The sequence below is a fragment of the Marmota flaviventris genome, chromosome 5 (assembly GCF_047511675.1).
Source record: "Marmota flaviventris isolate mMarFla1 chromosome 5, mMarFla1.hap1, whole genome shotgun sequence".
NCBI lineage: Eukaryota > Metazoa > Chordata > Mammalia > Rodentia > Sciuridae > Marmota > Marmota flaviventris.
Genome location: NC_092502.1, coordinates 108,911,777 through 108,926,545, shown reverse-complemented (window position 1 = coordinate 108,926,545; position 14,769 = coordinate 108,911,777). Strand labels below are relative to the sequence as shown.

Genomic DNA, 14,769 nt, shown 5'->3' with positions numbered 1-14,769 from the left:
ACTCTAGAAAACAGGAAGACAACCAGTGTACATTCTGCAAAGAGAAGGGTCATTGGAGAGGAAAATGTCCCCTTAATGCTTCCAAGGCAAGCCACTTGTGGTCAGCAAGACTCACCCATCCTGGCACAACTGATAGAGGAAAAGACTGAAGAAGCTAGAGGTGCCTCTAAAGTTCCTAAAATTAACTCCTGAAGAGTCTTGGCTGATCTTAACAACAGGAAATAAATAATTTTTGGTCAACACAGGAATCACCTACTTGGTCTGGAAATATAACCAAAGATAAGTGTACAAATATGAGGATGGGAGAAAAGTCAAAGGACATTCAAGTGTGGACAATTAAAAGGGCAAAACAGTGGCCCTTTAAAATGTAACTTAAGGGCTGGGGATATAGGTCAGTTGGTAGAATGCTTGTCTCGCATGCAGAAGGCCCTGGGTTCAATCCCCAACACCATAAAAAAAATAAATTAAAAAATAAATAAAATAAAATATAACTTGAGATGTGCACTTGTGTCAGCCACACCAACAGTTAGTAAAGCCTAGAAGTTATGCAGAAGGGGTTCTTAAACATAATTACCTGACACTAAAATCCTTGCACCTAGCATCTGTATACAGAAGGTAGAACTCATAGCTCAAACAAGGACCCTCAATTCCTATTTTTTTTCCTGATCTTAATTATAATATTTTTTAGTAGTCCATTCTCACAAAACTATTTAAAAGGAAGGAGAACCCTTACACAGTTATTTAATTGAGTATCTTCAGACTTTGACTCTTTTTTGTATTCTGCTTTATAATTTATAATAGTATTTATACTTTTCGGCTTAAGCATCTGACTCTTTGCTTATATGCTTTAGTCATTGTTTAAGACTGGTTATCAGAAAACCAAGAAACCTGCAAAGTCAGATTGGCAGACACCCTAGATCCCTCAAGATTGAAGAATAGACTGAAGACAGGAAGGAACTGTAACAAAGACTTAAGACTTTTTGTTTTTGCCCATAAATGTCCAATGGGTATTTAAAAACAGGATTAAAGACTTGGTATCTGTGCTTCCATTTTGCATCTGTCTCCTTTGGTCTGAGTCACCTTGGATCCCAGGAAAAAAGTCTAATCTGATAAACATCTTGTAATGAGTGACTACCCACCCCCACCCCCACCGCCCCAGGCAACTGCAATTTTCTTACTGGGGACAAGACCCTGCCTGACCAATCCTGAGGTGAGAACAGACAGACCACACCTGATCAAGATCACCTGCTTTGGCAGCTGTGAAAAGCCTCCAGTGTGCAAACTTTCCAACCCTTGATCTCTTTCTATAAAACCTCAAGGTCATTGTTAGCTTCTCAAAGCCAGGGCTAAGGACATGTGTCCCCTTGTCTTCCTAGTGTAGCTACAATGATAATGTTCCTTTCATGCTTTTCAAAAGAAATTTTTTTAATAAATTCTATCGATGACATTTACTTTTTAAAATTTCTGTTAAATTGCATCAATTTAGCAGTTTTTCCCCAAAGGGATTAAGAACTATCCATGGCTCATGTAAGTGTATTTTGTTTAATATCCTGCATAAAATCTTTTTTATGGTAAGGAATAACATATTTGCATAATGAAAACACCAGCAAACTTCATGGGGCTGATAAAAAACCCTTCTTATTTGAACCTGACTTGATGGTTAGGAACAAAAATGATTTGTCAGTGGATACACCTTTGCAAATAAGTTGAATCACAGAACAAGTATGTGGCAAACTGTTTTTAGTATTTCATATAAGAGTAATCTCACGCTCTATATATGTAATAAGAATTATAATACATTCTGCTGTCACAAAAATATTGCAAGTAATTTAGATCAAAGTTAACACAGTAATATTCATCCTGTGTCTCAAATGTTTTTCTTTTAATTCTTATTTTAGTTATCTGGAGCTTTGGAAAATGCAAAAACTGAGATTCAAAGAATGCAACAAGAAAAAGAACACTTTGAAGATTCCATGAAGAAAGCTTTCATGAGGGGGGTGTGTGCATTAAATCTCGAAGCCATGACTATGTTTCAAAACAAAAATGATTCAGGTTGGTCTCTCATTGAAGATTTTCTGCCTATTTTCAAAAAATAATTTGAGGCTGTTCCAGTGATTGGGGTGGTTTGTCATGCTAATATTCTGCAATGGATGTGTCATCTAGGTACTGATTAGTTTTAGTTTCATGGTGTCATATCCAGCTTTAAGTCCATCATGAAAACTAGACATAATTACTTATGATATTTTAATATGTATTGAGGTTCTTTTAATGCTGCCAAGTAGGAAATTTCTATTTTTGTTTTTTTCTAATTATCCTTGGATAATTTTGTTAAGTAAATATTTCTTACCTACTCCTGGCTACGAAACACCTAAAAAGAGATACGCAGCATCACTTTCTGTCAAAAACATGTTAAAACTTTGTGTGAGCAGAGAGGGGTGGGTTGTTACTAGGAATTGAACCCAGGGGCACTTGACCACTGAGCCACATCCCCAGCCCTATTTTGTATTTTATTTAGAGACAGGGTCTCACCGAGTTGCTTAGCTGCTTTGAACTCATGATCCTCCTTTTAGCCTCCTGAGCCACTGGGATTACAGGTGTGTGCCAATGCACCCAGCATGTGTGTGTGGTTTTAAAGCAGTGATCTTTTATATTGAATTAATCCCTTTCATCAGAAGATTTCAAAGGATCTAGGCACTATAATCAATGTTTTGTTAACAAAGTAACTTTTTTTTTTTTTTGTACTAGGGATTGAACCCAGGGGTGCTTTACCACTGAACTACATCCCTAGCCCTTTTTATTTTTTATTTTGAGACAGTTCTCCCTAAATTATTGAGGCAGGCCTTGAATTTGTGATCCTCCTGCCTTAGCCTTGCAAGTCGTTGGGATTACAGGTGTGCATCATGTTTTTGGCCACTGTTATTCACTTATACACAGCTAGTTTTAAGAAAAAGATTTATGCAGAAACCCAAATTTCTAAATGGAAAGAAGATAACAGAAGATCATTTAAACATAGGGTATACATAATATCCTATGTCCTGTCTCGTGAATTATCTTTGAGCTAATTACAGAGATGTAATCTTTTAAGTGGAAACTAACCACTTTCCAATACTAAGGGGGCAGGGGATGTAAAATATGAAAAATTTTAGGTTTGTCCTAGTTTTTTGAAACTGAAATCATTTACTTCTTGAATTATGGTTAAGATTCAGCTATGGGGAAAATTTAGTCTATGGAGTAGTATTCCTACAGTAAAGTTTGCAGATTTGTTCTTTCATGATATGCAGAATTGTTACTTATATAGCCCACCTGTAAGAACCCATTTCTTTTTTGACACCCCCCCCCCCCCCCCAGTGCTGGGGATTAAACTCAGGACCTTACACATTCTAGGCAAGTGTTCTACCACTGAGTTTTACCCCCAGCCCAAGAACCCATTTCTTGCCGGGCATGGTGTTGTATGCCTGTGGTCTCAGCTACTTGAGAGGCTGAGACAGGAGGATCACTTGAGCCTAAGAGAGCAGGACCAGCCTGGGCAATGAAGTGACACTCCAGATCAAAAAAATAAAAAATTGTTTTAAAGAACCTATTTCTTTCAAAATTCTTTCTTTTAATTCTTATTTATCTGAAGTTATCGGGAGGTTTCAAAATGAAGGTTTTAGTTTTACTTATTGTTTTATTATAGTTTGCTAAAAGTCAGGAATAAGGATATGTTGTTTTTGTTAATAGAATAGGAGCAATAAATGGAAATAAGGAAATAGGGTGATATCAGAAAATAGTTCTAAAAATCTAAATATGTGGCCATTTATCAGGATAGTTATATGAAATGCAAAGAACATAAAGCCTTGGGCCCTGTATGACCATATATATTACTGTGGTAGTTGTGATGGTAAGACAACCGAGCACATGATTTATTTTTATCTTTTACCTAAAGCAAATCATTAGCTTTCATATGTTGAAGGAAGAAGTCTCATGTTTAGTGGTTAATGCTGACATTACCAGTTAGTACTGACAGACCGTGTTAACTGAACAGTTGACTCCAGTAAATAACAAATGTCTGCATTTTCATTAGAACCAATTTTAACCATTATATATTTTCATTGTTTAGGGGAGAAGAATAATCTTAACTTAAAAGAATTTTAATGAGATAAATTTGTGATTTATAGGGATAGATTTCACAAATAATAAAAAAGAAGAATACAACCCTGGTGTTCAAGGAAAAGAATATCCTACTCATTTGGATCCTTCAGTACCTCCAGTGCCCTCAGCAGTTCCACTGCATGTGCTGCAGCCCTCGCCTACAGTGCCAGTTGCAACAGCCAGCGCCACTGCAATTCCTTCTGCTGCTTCCGTGACTTCTGCTGGGGCTGCATCTGCTTCTTCTGTTCACGTTCACTTTCCAGTTCCAGTTCCAGTCTCCGTTCATGGTGCAGCATCCTCAGCTACTACTACATCTGAAGAAATGGTTAGTACAGTTTATACAAATGCTAATTATGAAAGAATTCAAAATCTGTTTTTAAATTTTATTTTGTTTATTTTAGTGTGTGTGTGAGTGTTGTTAGGGATTGAACCCAGAGCCTCTTGTATGCTAGGCAACAACTCTACCAATGAGTACATCCCTAACCCTGTAAATTGCATATTTTGAAGTCAGAACATTTTTCTGTGGTGAAAAATATCTTTGTATTAAGGCCAATCCATACAAACTATTCAGTATACAAAATAGCTAAAACATTATTTGTAATGAAAATCATAATCCAAAAGTAGTGATAATTAAAACAAAAGAACCTTTTCTTTTGTTTTAAAGAATAATAATAAAGAATCTTTTCTTTACCTTTTTTCAAAAAAACATTCAGGAAAAAAATAGTTTAAAAATTTATGATGGACCTTTTTCTCAGTTTGAAGCAAGCTAATGGGTATTTTCAAGGGTTTAGGAGGTTAATATATATTTAATTATACATTTTCTGTTCAACTCTTAGCTTTTCCTTTTCCTGGATACAGATATATCAACCAGCAGTGCTCTGTAGTGACTCCATCTTGATGAGGTTGTTAAGTTGTGATTGGAACCCAGAAAGGAATAGTTTTCCTAGACTCACTGAGTTTCTATCAGAGAAATGCTTAGAGCAGAGTGTTGAATGGGGATAGTGTTTGAGCACTTGCCAGGAGTGAAATTAAGCCCCTGACACAGTCATCATGGCTGTGATCCCTCAGTCTCCTGCTCCCCTCACTGTATTCTTCAAACAGTGCTTCTCAAAAGGGAATGAAGGGACTCGGGCCTAGCTAAATTTGTCAAACCCACCTTTGTGGAGCTTTTTAAAAACAACATTATGGCCCTCTTCCCTACTCTGGCACAAAGGCTTTAGTTTTGTAAAGCTCCTGAGATGATTCTCCCTAATTCCTAACTTCTCACATAACAGAAAAGATGATGACAGAATAGATTTTTGGTCTTAACCCCCCGCCCACCCTGGCAGGCCACCAGCAAGTACCATTTCCCTGGAAAGTTCTCTGTAGCAAAAGAAGGCATTCTGTCAACCAGAAAACTGATATCTTAAGTCTTCTAGTTGATTTGAATTTCTACCTTTTGTGAGCTACTAATTTTAGAGAAAAATATGTTGGGATCTGCTATTTATCATGTTTGTTCTTAACAAAGGTTGAAAAATATGTAGTACACGGCTGCTAAGAGATATTTGAATATGTGGGGGAGTTTTGATTTAGAAATAAGACACTAAAATCAATCCTGACATATGTTCAGCTGTGTTTATTTTCCATGATTACACATTTTGAAATGTGATCCTATACAGATGAGCTCAGTGAGTGTTTATTTAAATTTTTGGTTTGTCATTCATGTTGCATAAGAAGATAACACACAGCTAGATTTTTCAGAATTCCCTTCTTAAAATATACCAGTATATCTGCATTTATATGAAAACCTGAATATTGCTTGAGGAGAACCTTTTTCTTGCAACTTTTAAAAATAATTTGACCACCTGAGATAATTTTGAAGTCTTTGAAACATGAAAAAAACAGCACTGTGTAAACAACTCTTTTCCATCCCCCCATTCCCACACACTATATCCGCCCCTTCAAAAAATTCAATTTCATTCAACTAAGTACAACTTCTAGAGCTAGGGAGAAAGGAAAATTATAAGTAAATCTCTTTGTGAGTATAATACTGGTGTTCTTCTTTCCATATATAATTACAATATCCAGATTTACCTCAAATGTGACTTGTTTTTAAAAGAATCATAATAATAAATGGTAGAAACAAATGTTGACTGACTTAATGTGAAAATAGTCATTGTTGGGAACAGGAAAAAAGATTTATGACCCAGGTCTGGTTATATATCATTCTTCATTTTAATCACAGAGGCTTCCTATGATCTAGTCTTCCTCGATATTTCCAGTGGCTAAAAGGATGTGTGTTCAGAAAACAAAGAGAATTAGGATCAAGAAGCATTCCTATATAATGTAATAAGAAGATATCTTTACCTTGTTTTTCTTTCTACTGACATCTTCATATGTTAAAGAAAATGTCAGTATTTCATAGTTGAAAACATTTTTCAAAAAAAAAAATTAGGCAGTTATACAAGCAAATTCATTGCAATTTACAAGGTTGGAAAATAGGTGGCAGTATACTCTTAACTCCAACTGAAATAGTTAAGGGAAAGTATTTTTACTTGGATTTTAAAGCTATTTGGTAAAGCTATTTAGGAAGGTTTCTTTTCTAACTTTCCTTTTAATCAGAATGAAAAGTGATAAGGTATCATCAATTGGTACTGCTTCTTCCATTTTACAAATGAGGAAATTGAGGCATACAGCATAAGTAACACCCCTGGACACAACTAGTAACTATTAGAGTTGAAATTTCTCCTGCCCAATAAGTGTATTGTCTCCCTCTCAAATATTAAAATATAAATATTGGGTTTTTTAAATACATCATTTCCTCCCTCACATCCCTTCTGATTTTGTTGTTTATGTTGATACAACTTAAAATGCTAGAATTTTTATTTTTACAGAATTAAGTCAGCTTAACTGATACATAATCTCTAAAATGATTGGAAAATGGTCATTTACTAAAAAAATCAACTAAAGCAAAGAATTATTTTTAAATGACATGTACAGATCTATTATTTTATCATAAAACATGTATTAATTTGCCAATTTTAATATGCAGCCACCTGGATATAATTACTGATTAAAATTGTCTTTTTAAATATAAGTTATACGCAATGTAATTTGTTGTTTTCCAGTGTTTTGATAAAGTACAACATGAACTAGCAAAACTTTCAAAGCTGTCTAATTATAAAATCATTCTAGGTTTTTTTTCCTCCACCTAAGTTAGCAGTAATTTTTTCTTATAATGTATATTTATATATTCTTTTTACAATGTTCATAAACACTTTTAAAACAACTTTTTTATCATTTTATGCCATTTTACTTATGTATTATCAAGTACAAGTGACAACCGTTTGAAAACAACTGACTGGTAAACATGCAAGTCATTTAAGGTAACTTCTTGTTTGATTCAAATGAGAATATAGAAATTTCTTTAAAAACTCTTTTTTTTACTGGAGTACATATTTTCTTCTTACTTGAGGCATTCTAAAGTGATTCTCAGCTAGAGTGCAGCTTATCATCTGTGGGTATTTTTTCAGCTACTCTGCTATTTCTCAGTCTGAACCTCTCCAGTTTTATGTATTCTTTCACCTATTCAGGTGAGAATAGCTGCTATAGAAGGCAGTATTTATACCTTTCAAGTGAGATTGGGCAGGAATAATATTCCAAGCTCTATTTTATTTCAGTCTTCAAGTGTTGGCAAAGAATTTTCTTGTCAGCCATTAATTTTTTTATTTTTAAAGTGTTTATTAAGAATTCAGGGGCTGGGGTTGTAGCTCAGCGGTAGATCGCTTACCTACCATGGGCGAGGCCCTGGTTTCAATCCTCAGAACCACATAAAAATAAACAAATTAATTAAAGATATTATATCAAACTACAACAAAAAATAAATATTAAAAAAAATTCATTAACACCTAACCAAGCACGTGGCACAAGCCTGTAATCCCAGTGGCTGGGGAGGCTGAGGCAGGAGAATCGTGAGTTAAAGCCAGCCTCAGCAAAAAATGGAGTGCTAAGCAAATCAGTGAGACCCTGTCTCTAAATATAATACAAAATAGAGCTGGGGATATGGCTCAGTGGTCAAGTGTCCTTGAGTTCAGTCTGTCTACCACCATCCCCCACAAAAAAAAAAAAAAAAAGACTTCATAATGGTTGACAGGAGTGAAGAATGGTTAGAGGAGGGAGGAGACAGGCAAGACTGTAAATGGTAGCATGAGGACATCTTGGTGAAGGAATAGTCTGCATCTTGATTGTAGTGATAGTCCCAGGAATCAACACATGTGATAAAATGATACAGATCTATACAGAAGCTTTATATCAGTGTCAGCTTCCTGGCATCAGTGTCTTTGTGTACTTTCACTATATATAAGGTATAATTATTGCAGAAACTGAATGAGGAATTCACAGGACTTCTCAATACTGTCTTTGCAACTTCCAGTGAATACATCATTTTTCAAAATAAGTGTTTTTAAAGTCCCTAAAATCTTATAGTTTTATTTTTTCTATATCAAAGTTGACTGAATATACAGTTATTTTAAATGCTGTGTATTTTCTTTGTAAGTTATAGAGCTAAAAGTAATTTAGATTTTGCCATGAATTTTCTACCAACAGTATATTTCTTTGTTTTTCATTTGTTTGGGGGTTTTTTTGTTTGTTTTTTAGTATGTGCCAAGAGTTGTAACTTCAGCACATCAGAAAGCTGGAAGAACAATTACAGCCCGGATCACAGGGAGATGTGATTTTGCTCCAAAAAACAGAATTAATAGCAGTTTAGCTATAATGGGAGTTTCTCCACCCATGAGTTCAGTTATCGTGGAAAAACATCATCCAGTCACAGTGGTAAGTCCACATCCCATGACATATTGTCAAAAAGTCTTTTTCTTGAGTGAGAGTTTATAGACTACTCAATCCTTCAGTGTGGTTTTGAGAAGATGAGAATTCATGATTGGCACTTGTTCTGCCTCATACTGTTGCAATCTGGATATACTTCCTCTTACCAAATCTACCTTTCCCATTTTTAGCAATTGATTTAAGAAACATTGTTTCTTCTAAATAGTATAAAAATTATCAAATACACGGGGCTGGGGTTGTGGCTCAGTGGTAGAGTGCTTGCCTATCATGCACGAGGCACTGGGTTCAAGCCTCAGCACCACATAAGTGTGTCCACCTAATATATTGTGTCCACCTAAAACTAAAAAATATAAATATATATTTAAATTTTTAAAAATTATCAAATACAAAAGTAATCCAGCGTCTGGGTGGTCAAAACAGTAAAGTATATAATGATTTAAGACAAAAACGAATTACTTATGAACCAGTTATTCATTCAACAGATAATTAATTATAAGAAAAATTTCCTACTTTTATAGTTTTTTTTAACTTTTGCTTAACAGGGCACTTAACCACTGAGCCACATCCTTATCTCCTTTTAATTTTGATCTTTTTTTAAAAAATTTTTCTGTAGTTGTAGATGGACAGCATTCCTTTATTTTATTTGTTTCATTTTTATATGGTGCTAAGGATCAAACCCAGTGCCTCACACATGCTAGGCAAATTTTCTGCCACTGAGCCACAGCCCCAGTCCTGTTTTTGATTTGAGACAGGGTCTTTCTATATTGCACAGGCTAGCTTTGAATTTTTGTTCCTCCTGCCTCAGTCTCCTGAGTCTCTGAGATTACAGATGTGTACCACTGCACCCAGCTTTTGCTTTTTTAAAAGGTCTTCTTCCCTTTTTTCAGTACAGTTGCCAGCATATAGCTCTAGTATTAAAGTTGCAATCAATTATGTGATATAAAGAAAAATGAGCCAGATGTCGTGATGCATTGTAATCCCAGTAGCTCAAGGGGCAGAGGCAGGAGGATCTCAAATTCAAAGCCAGCCTCAGCAAATTTATAAGGCCCTAAGCAACTTAGCAAGATCCTGTCTCAAAATAAAAAATAAGAAGTGCTGGGGAGATGGCTGGGACTCAGTGGTTAAGCATCGCTGGGTTCAATCCCCAGTACCAAAAAAAAAAAAGAAAAGAAAGGTGCCTGGAATTTGAAACAGAAAATACCTAACTTAATACCTCACCTTTGGTTCTTATTGCTTTTGAGACCTACAAATCAAGTAAAATACTTGAGCTATATTTTCTTTTCTGTAAAATGGGATTGGTAAGAGAATTCAGCCCCTGGGCTTGTTGTAAGAATTCAGCATTAAATGACATAATGTGAAAATTAAATGAGATATAAAACTAACTTTATAAACTGTAAACCATAAGCAAATTTCTTTTTTTTTTTTTTTTTTTTTTGGTGCTGGGGATTGAACCCAGGGCCTTGTGCGTGCTAGGCAAGCACTCTCCCAACTGAGCTATAAACCCAACCCCATAAGCAAATTTAACTCACTAAAAATTACCAGAAAAGGAACATGGGAAATCTGTTTTATTTCTTACAAAAGCATGTGAATCAAGAATTATCTCAAAAATTATAATTTTTAAAAAGAGTTATAAGAACAAAGTGGCTGAGGTGGTAGCTCAGTGGTAGAGTGCTTGCCTAGCATGTGTGAAGCATGAGGTTCAATTCTCAGCACTGCATATAAATAAGTAAAATAAAGGTCCATTGACAATTTAAAAAAAAAGAAGAGAAAGAGAGAGAGTTATAAGAACATATCCCTAAAAAGAAATATTGATTGTTTTTAAAAGAGAATGAGGGGGCTGGGGTTGTGGCTCAGAGGCAGAGTGCTCGCCTAGCATGCGTGAGGCACTGGGTTCTATCCTTAGCACCACATAAAAATAAAATACAGACATTGTTTCCACCTATAACTAAAGGATAAATATTTAAAAAGAGAGAATGCCCTCTGGGCTGGGGATATGGTAGAGCACTTTCCTGGCATGTGAAAAGACCTGGATCCCCAGATCCAGAAAAATTTCTAAAACATTAATTTAAAAAAAAAAAAAAAGCATTTAAGAGAATGTCCTCTTTATAAAATTCCTCAACATTAGACAACATTTCTGTCTACTAAGATGTCAAAGTATTAACAAAAAGGTGTATGCATTCTTTTTTTTACCCTTGGTACTAGGGATTGAACCCAGGGGTTCACTACCACTGAGGAGCTCCATCCCCATTGGCTCCCCACTCTTTTTTTTTTTTTTTTGAGACAGGATCTTACTAAGTCACTAAGGCTGACAGGGATTATAATCAGGCATTTGCCACCATCCTAAATGATTTTTTAGTCCTTTCTGTTCTGGATACTGTGTGGTTACTAGATAAATGAATCAAAGCAGCTGGATTAAATTGAACCTCACGTGAAGTTTGACCTTAGGGAAGTAAAAGAGATGGAAGAACCAAATCAAGAGATATGGAAACAATGGAGAATTTATTTTAGTTTTATGTTGGGTTTCACAAGTTGGACAGGCCCTAAAATCCATAGATGACTATGACTTCTATAAATTGTTTAATGTGTGGCATCAGTTATCAAAATTGACAAGAAATGAAACCATTTCTATTTTTATCAACACAGAGAACTTGTATAGATACCCCAAGATTGTCCATTTGTGAGGTAAGGCATAAAGAGACTACATGTATGTTGTGTTTTTTTTTTTTTAGATGTTGATGCATCTTTATTTTATTTATTTATTTATTTATATGTGGTGCTAAGGATCAAACCCAGTGCCTCACACATGCTAGGCAAATGCTCTGCCAAGCCACAACCCAGCCCATGTGTTTATTTTTAATTGGGACAACCTTTGTTTTTATAATAGTGATAGGAAATTTTTTTCTTTTTTATACCAGGGGTTGAACCCAGAGGCACTTAACCACTGAGCCACATCCCCAGCCCTTTTTAGTTTTGAGACAGGGTCTCACTAAATTGCTTATGTTGGCTTTGAACTTGCAATCTTCCTGCCTCAGCCTCCTAAACCACTGGGATTACAAGGATGCACCCATGCCCAGCTAGGAACTCATATTTTACAGAAGAAAAGTCATGGAACTAAAAACTTTCAACTACATTTCTGTTATTTCTTCCTAACTGCTCTGCTTATCAATATGTGCAGTATTTCTCTAGTAGTTATGAATTGGATACCCATAAACTATTTTCATTATTTCTTAACTTGGATTACATGATAGTTTCATTTTTATCTTAGAAATCAAGATCTAGAACTACCAGAGACAGTTCTTACGAATAAACTTGTGACCCCTTAGTCCCATCTGCTGGGTAATTGCTTGCTCCTGATCTACTTCATTAACTCTGCCATATTTTGTATATCATAACACCATTGGCAACTTTAATATATTTCAACAGTCCCTCTTGCCTATTCTACTCAAGAAGAAATAGCTTATTTGATGGATCAGATTAGGTAGCTGGCAACTAAAATTTTATAACAGCTACAAAAATATTTCTAATTTGTAATGGCTATCCATTTTTTTAAGAACAAAGAAACATATAAGATACTTTTTAAAAATTTGTTTAGTGTTGATGGACCTTTATTTATTCATTTATTTATATGTGGTGCTGAGAATTGAACCCAGTACCTCACACATGTGAGAAAGCGCTCTACCACTGATACTTTTACAATGGAAGTTATTTTTCCATTTTGTTAAAGAGAATTTTTCTTATTTTTAAGGCAGAATCTGACATACAGACCTTTTTTTTAAAAAAAAGAAAGTATATCTTAACAGTTTTTTAAATACATAGTAAATGTTTTGACCAATTATATATAACTTCACTTTAAGTATTTTATTGTTTTTTGTTTTGTTTTTTGTGGTGCTAGGGATTGAACATAGTGCCTCACATGTGTTAGGCAAACGCTCTACCACTGAGCCACAACCCTAGTCCTACTTTAAGTATTTTAAAGATGACTTCTCTAAGTGGAAGATCCTAATAGAAATCTATGTGTACCTGAGTGAGAACTTAATTTGACATGAGAAATTATCTTGATTAAAAATCCCACTGTTGCTACTAAGAAGTTGTGTCAGGTATAATAGAGAAAAGTCTGAGTATTCATATGTACATATGTAATGTGTACTTGTGTAAATAACATGTACTTATACATATTATACGTAAGTGCCCTGACATTAATGTTTCAGTGCTCGTGTCCAAGATGTTCCCCTGACCTCTGAGGTGGTGGACATATCCTCCCCTCTATGTGTGTCCTCAATATCTAGTTGTGTCCTTCTTTCAAAAGTTGTGGTCCATATTAAGGGAGCACCAGGCTTCTGGGAATATGTACTCTTATATGACTATAGAAAGTTTTGTCTGCTTCCAGGTGAACCAGGTGAAATATGAGGCCCTTCTTTTTTACTCTGATTTGAAGCAAGGACCAGACAACATACTCAGGGTTCCCTATGCCCCCACAATTGGACTCCACATAGTAACACTCAGAGAGGAGGAAACTGAAATGAAATGAGGGTATGGCTTAGGGCTGACCCTCTTCCAAACATCACAGAGTTCCTTTCTATACCTAGTCTCTATAACCTTTTTCCACTTAGTTCTTTTTGAGGACTCTGGCTCTGAAATACAGATATTTGATATTAAATACATTTAATATCAAATTTAATAATTTGATATTAAATTACAGGTATTGAACTACATATGGGTTCCTTTTGGAGAAGGGCTTGGTCTTTTTTGAATATTGAATTCATTGGTATCTGTTTGATGCTTAACAAAGGTTTGTTGGGATAAATTATAAATGACAAAATGATACTTTATATATAAAGTCTTATGGGATTATTAAAACAGTTTTTTATCTTTTCAGCAAACCATTCCTCAAGCATCAGCTGTAAAATACTCACGGACCATTCATCCTGAAGGTGGTACCTCAGTTTCAAGATCTCTTGGAACCAGAACAACCCACACCCAGTCTCTCACAAGCATTCAGTCCATAAAAGTGGTTGACTAAAGTGAATATGTTCACAGCAAGGTCCTTTAATTCCTCTGGTAAAGACTGTACCAAGAGTTGGAAGTCTTTAGTTTTTAACTTTTCTGAATTGCTAGAACATCATGGATACATCATGTTCATCTTTTCAAAATTATAAGAGACTTTTTCAAGATATACCATCCTTTGTAACTATACTGTAGAAAGTATTTTAATGTTATTTTATTTAAGCAATTAAGTAAAACTTTTTTAAATTAAAAAAGAAACTTCATTTTTTAATATGTTCAACCTGTCACTGATTACATCATCATTTCATCATTTTTTTCTATATCATTTATAAAACAAATAATTTCCAATGTTACTTAACTGTAATTTATATAAAACTTTGAGAGGGAACTTTACTGAAAACAATAAAACTAACAAAAACTAAGTTATTTTTACTTTTAAATTAAAAAAATTAAGACCAAGATTAATAATGGTGGTGTGACCCTGCTAGACATGGGCAGAAATTCTTCAGTAGTTGACCAATATGAAGAAAACATCTGGGCAGAACTGATTTAAGACCTGGCTTCTCAATGGCTTTATTACTGGCTGTGTTATCTTGGGCTTGACACTTAATTTAAGTGAATCGCAGGATCCTCCTCTACCTACCCTACTTATTTCATTTCACACTTATATAGAGTACATAAAAATGGTTCTGAAGAGGCTGTCAAAGGCCCCAATTTCTGTATCTTTAACAGAAATGGATGGTTTAATAATCTGAAACCTCTTCTATTTGAACATGATCTAGTTATATTCTGTAACTTTATTATACAAAA

General features: G+C 34.8%; 1 protein-coding gene across 4 annotated transcripts in view; it reads left to right on the top strand.

The window, feature by feature from the left end:
* Positions 1 to 14,230, top strand: part of Poc5 (POC5 centriolar protein) — a 40,083-nt gene extending 25,853 nt beyond the window's left edge. For all 4 annotated transcript variants that reach the window (XM_027927932.2, XM_027927933.2, XM_027927931.2 and 1 more), the window contains exons 9-12: positions 1,899 to 2,052; positions 4,158 to 4,456; positions 8,767 to 8,943; positions 13,832 to 14,230. In XM_027927932.2, the coding sequence (XP_027783733.1) occupies positions 1,899 to 2,052; positions 4,158 to 4,456; positions 8,767 to 8,943; positions 13,832 to 13,975 (774 nt within the window). In that variant the 3' untranslated portion in view covers positions 13,976 to 14,230. The remainder of the gene's footprint in view (positions 1 to 1,898; positions 2,053 to 4,157; positions 4,457 to 8,766; positions 8,944 to 13,831) is intronic.
* Positions 14,231 to 14,769: the final 539 nt, after the last annotated feature.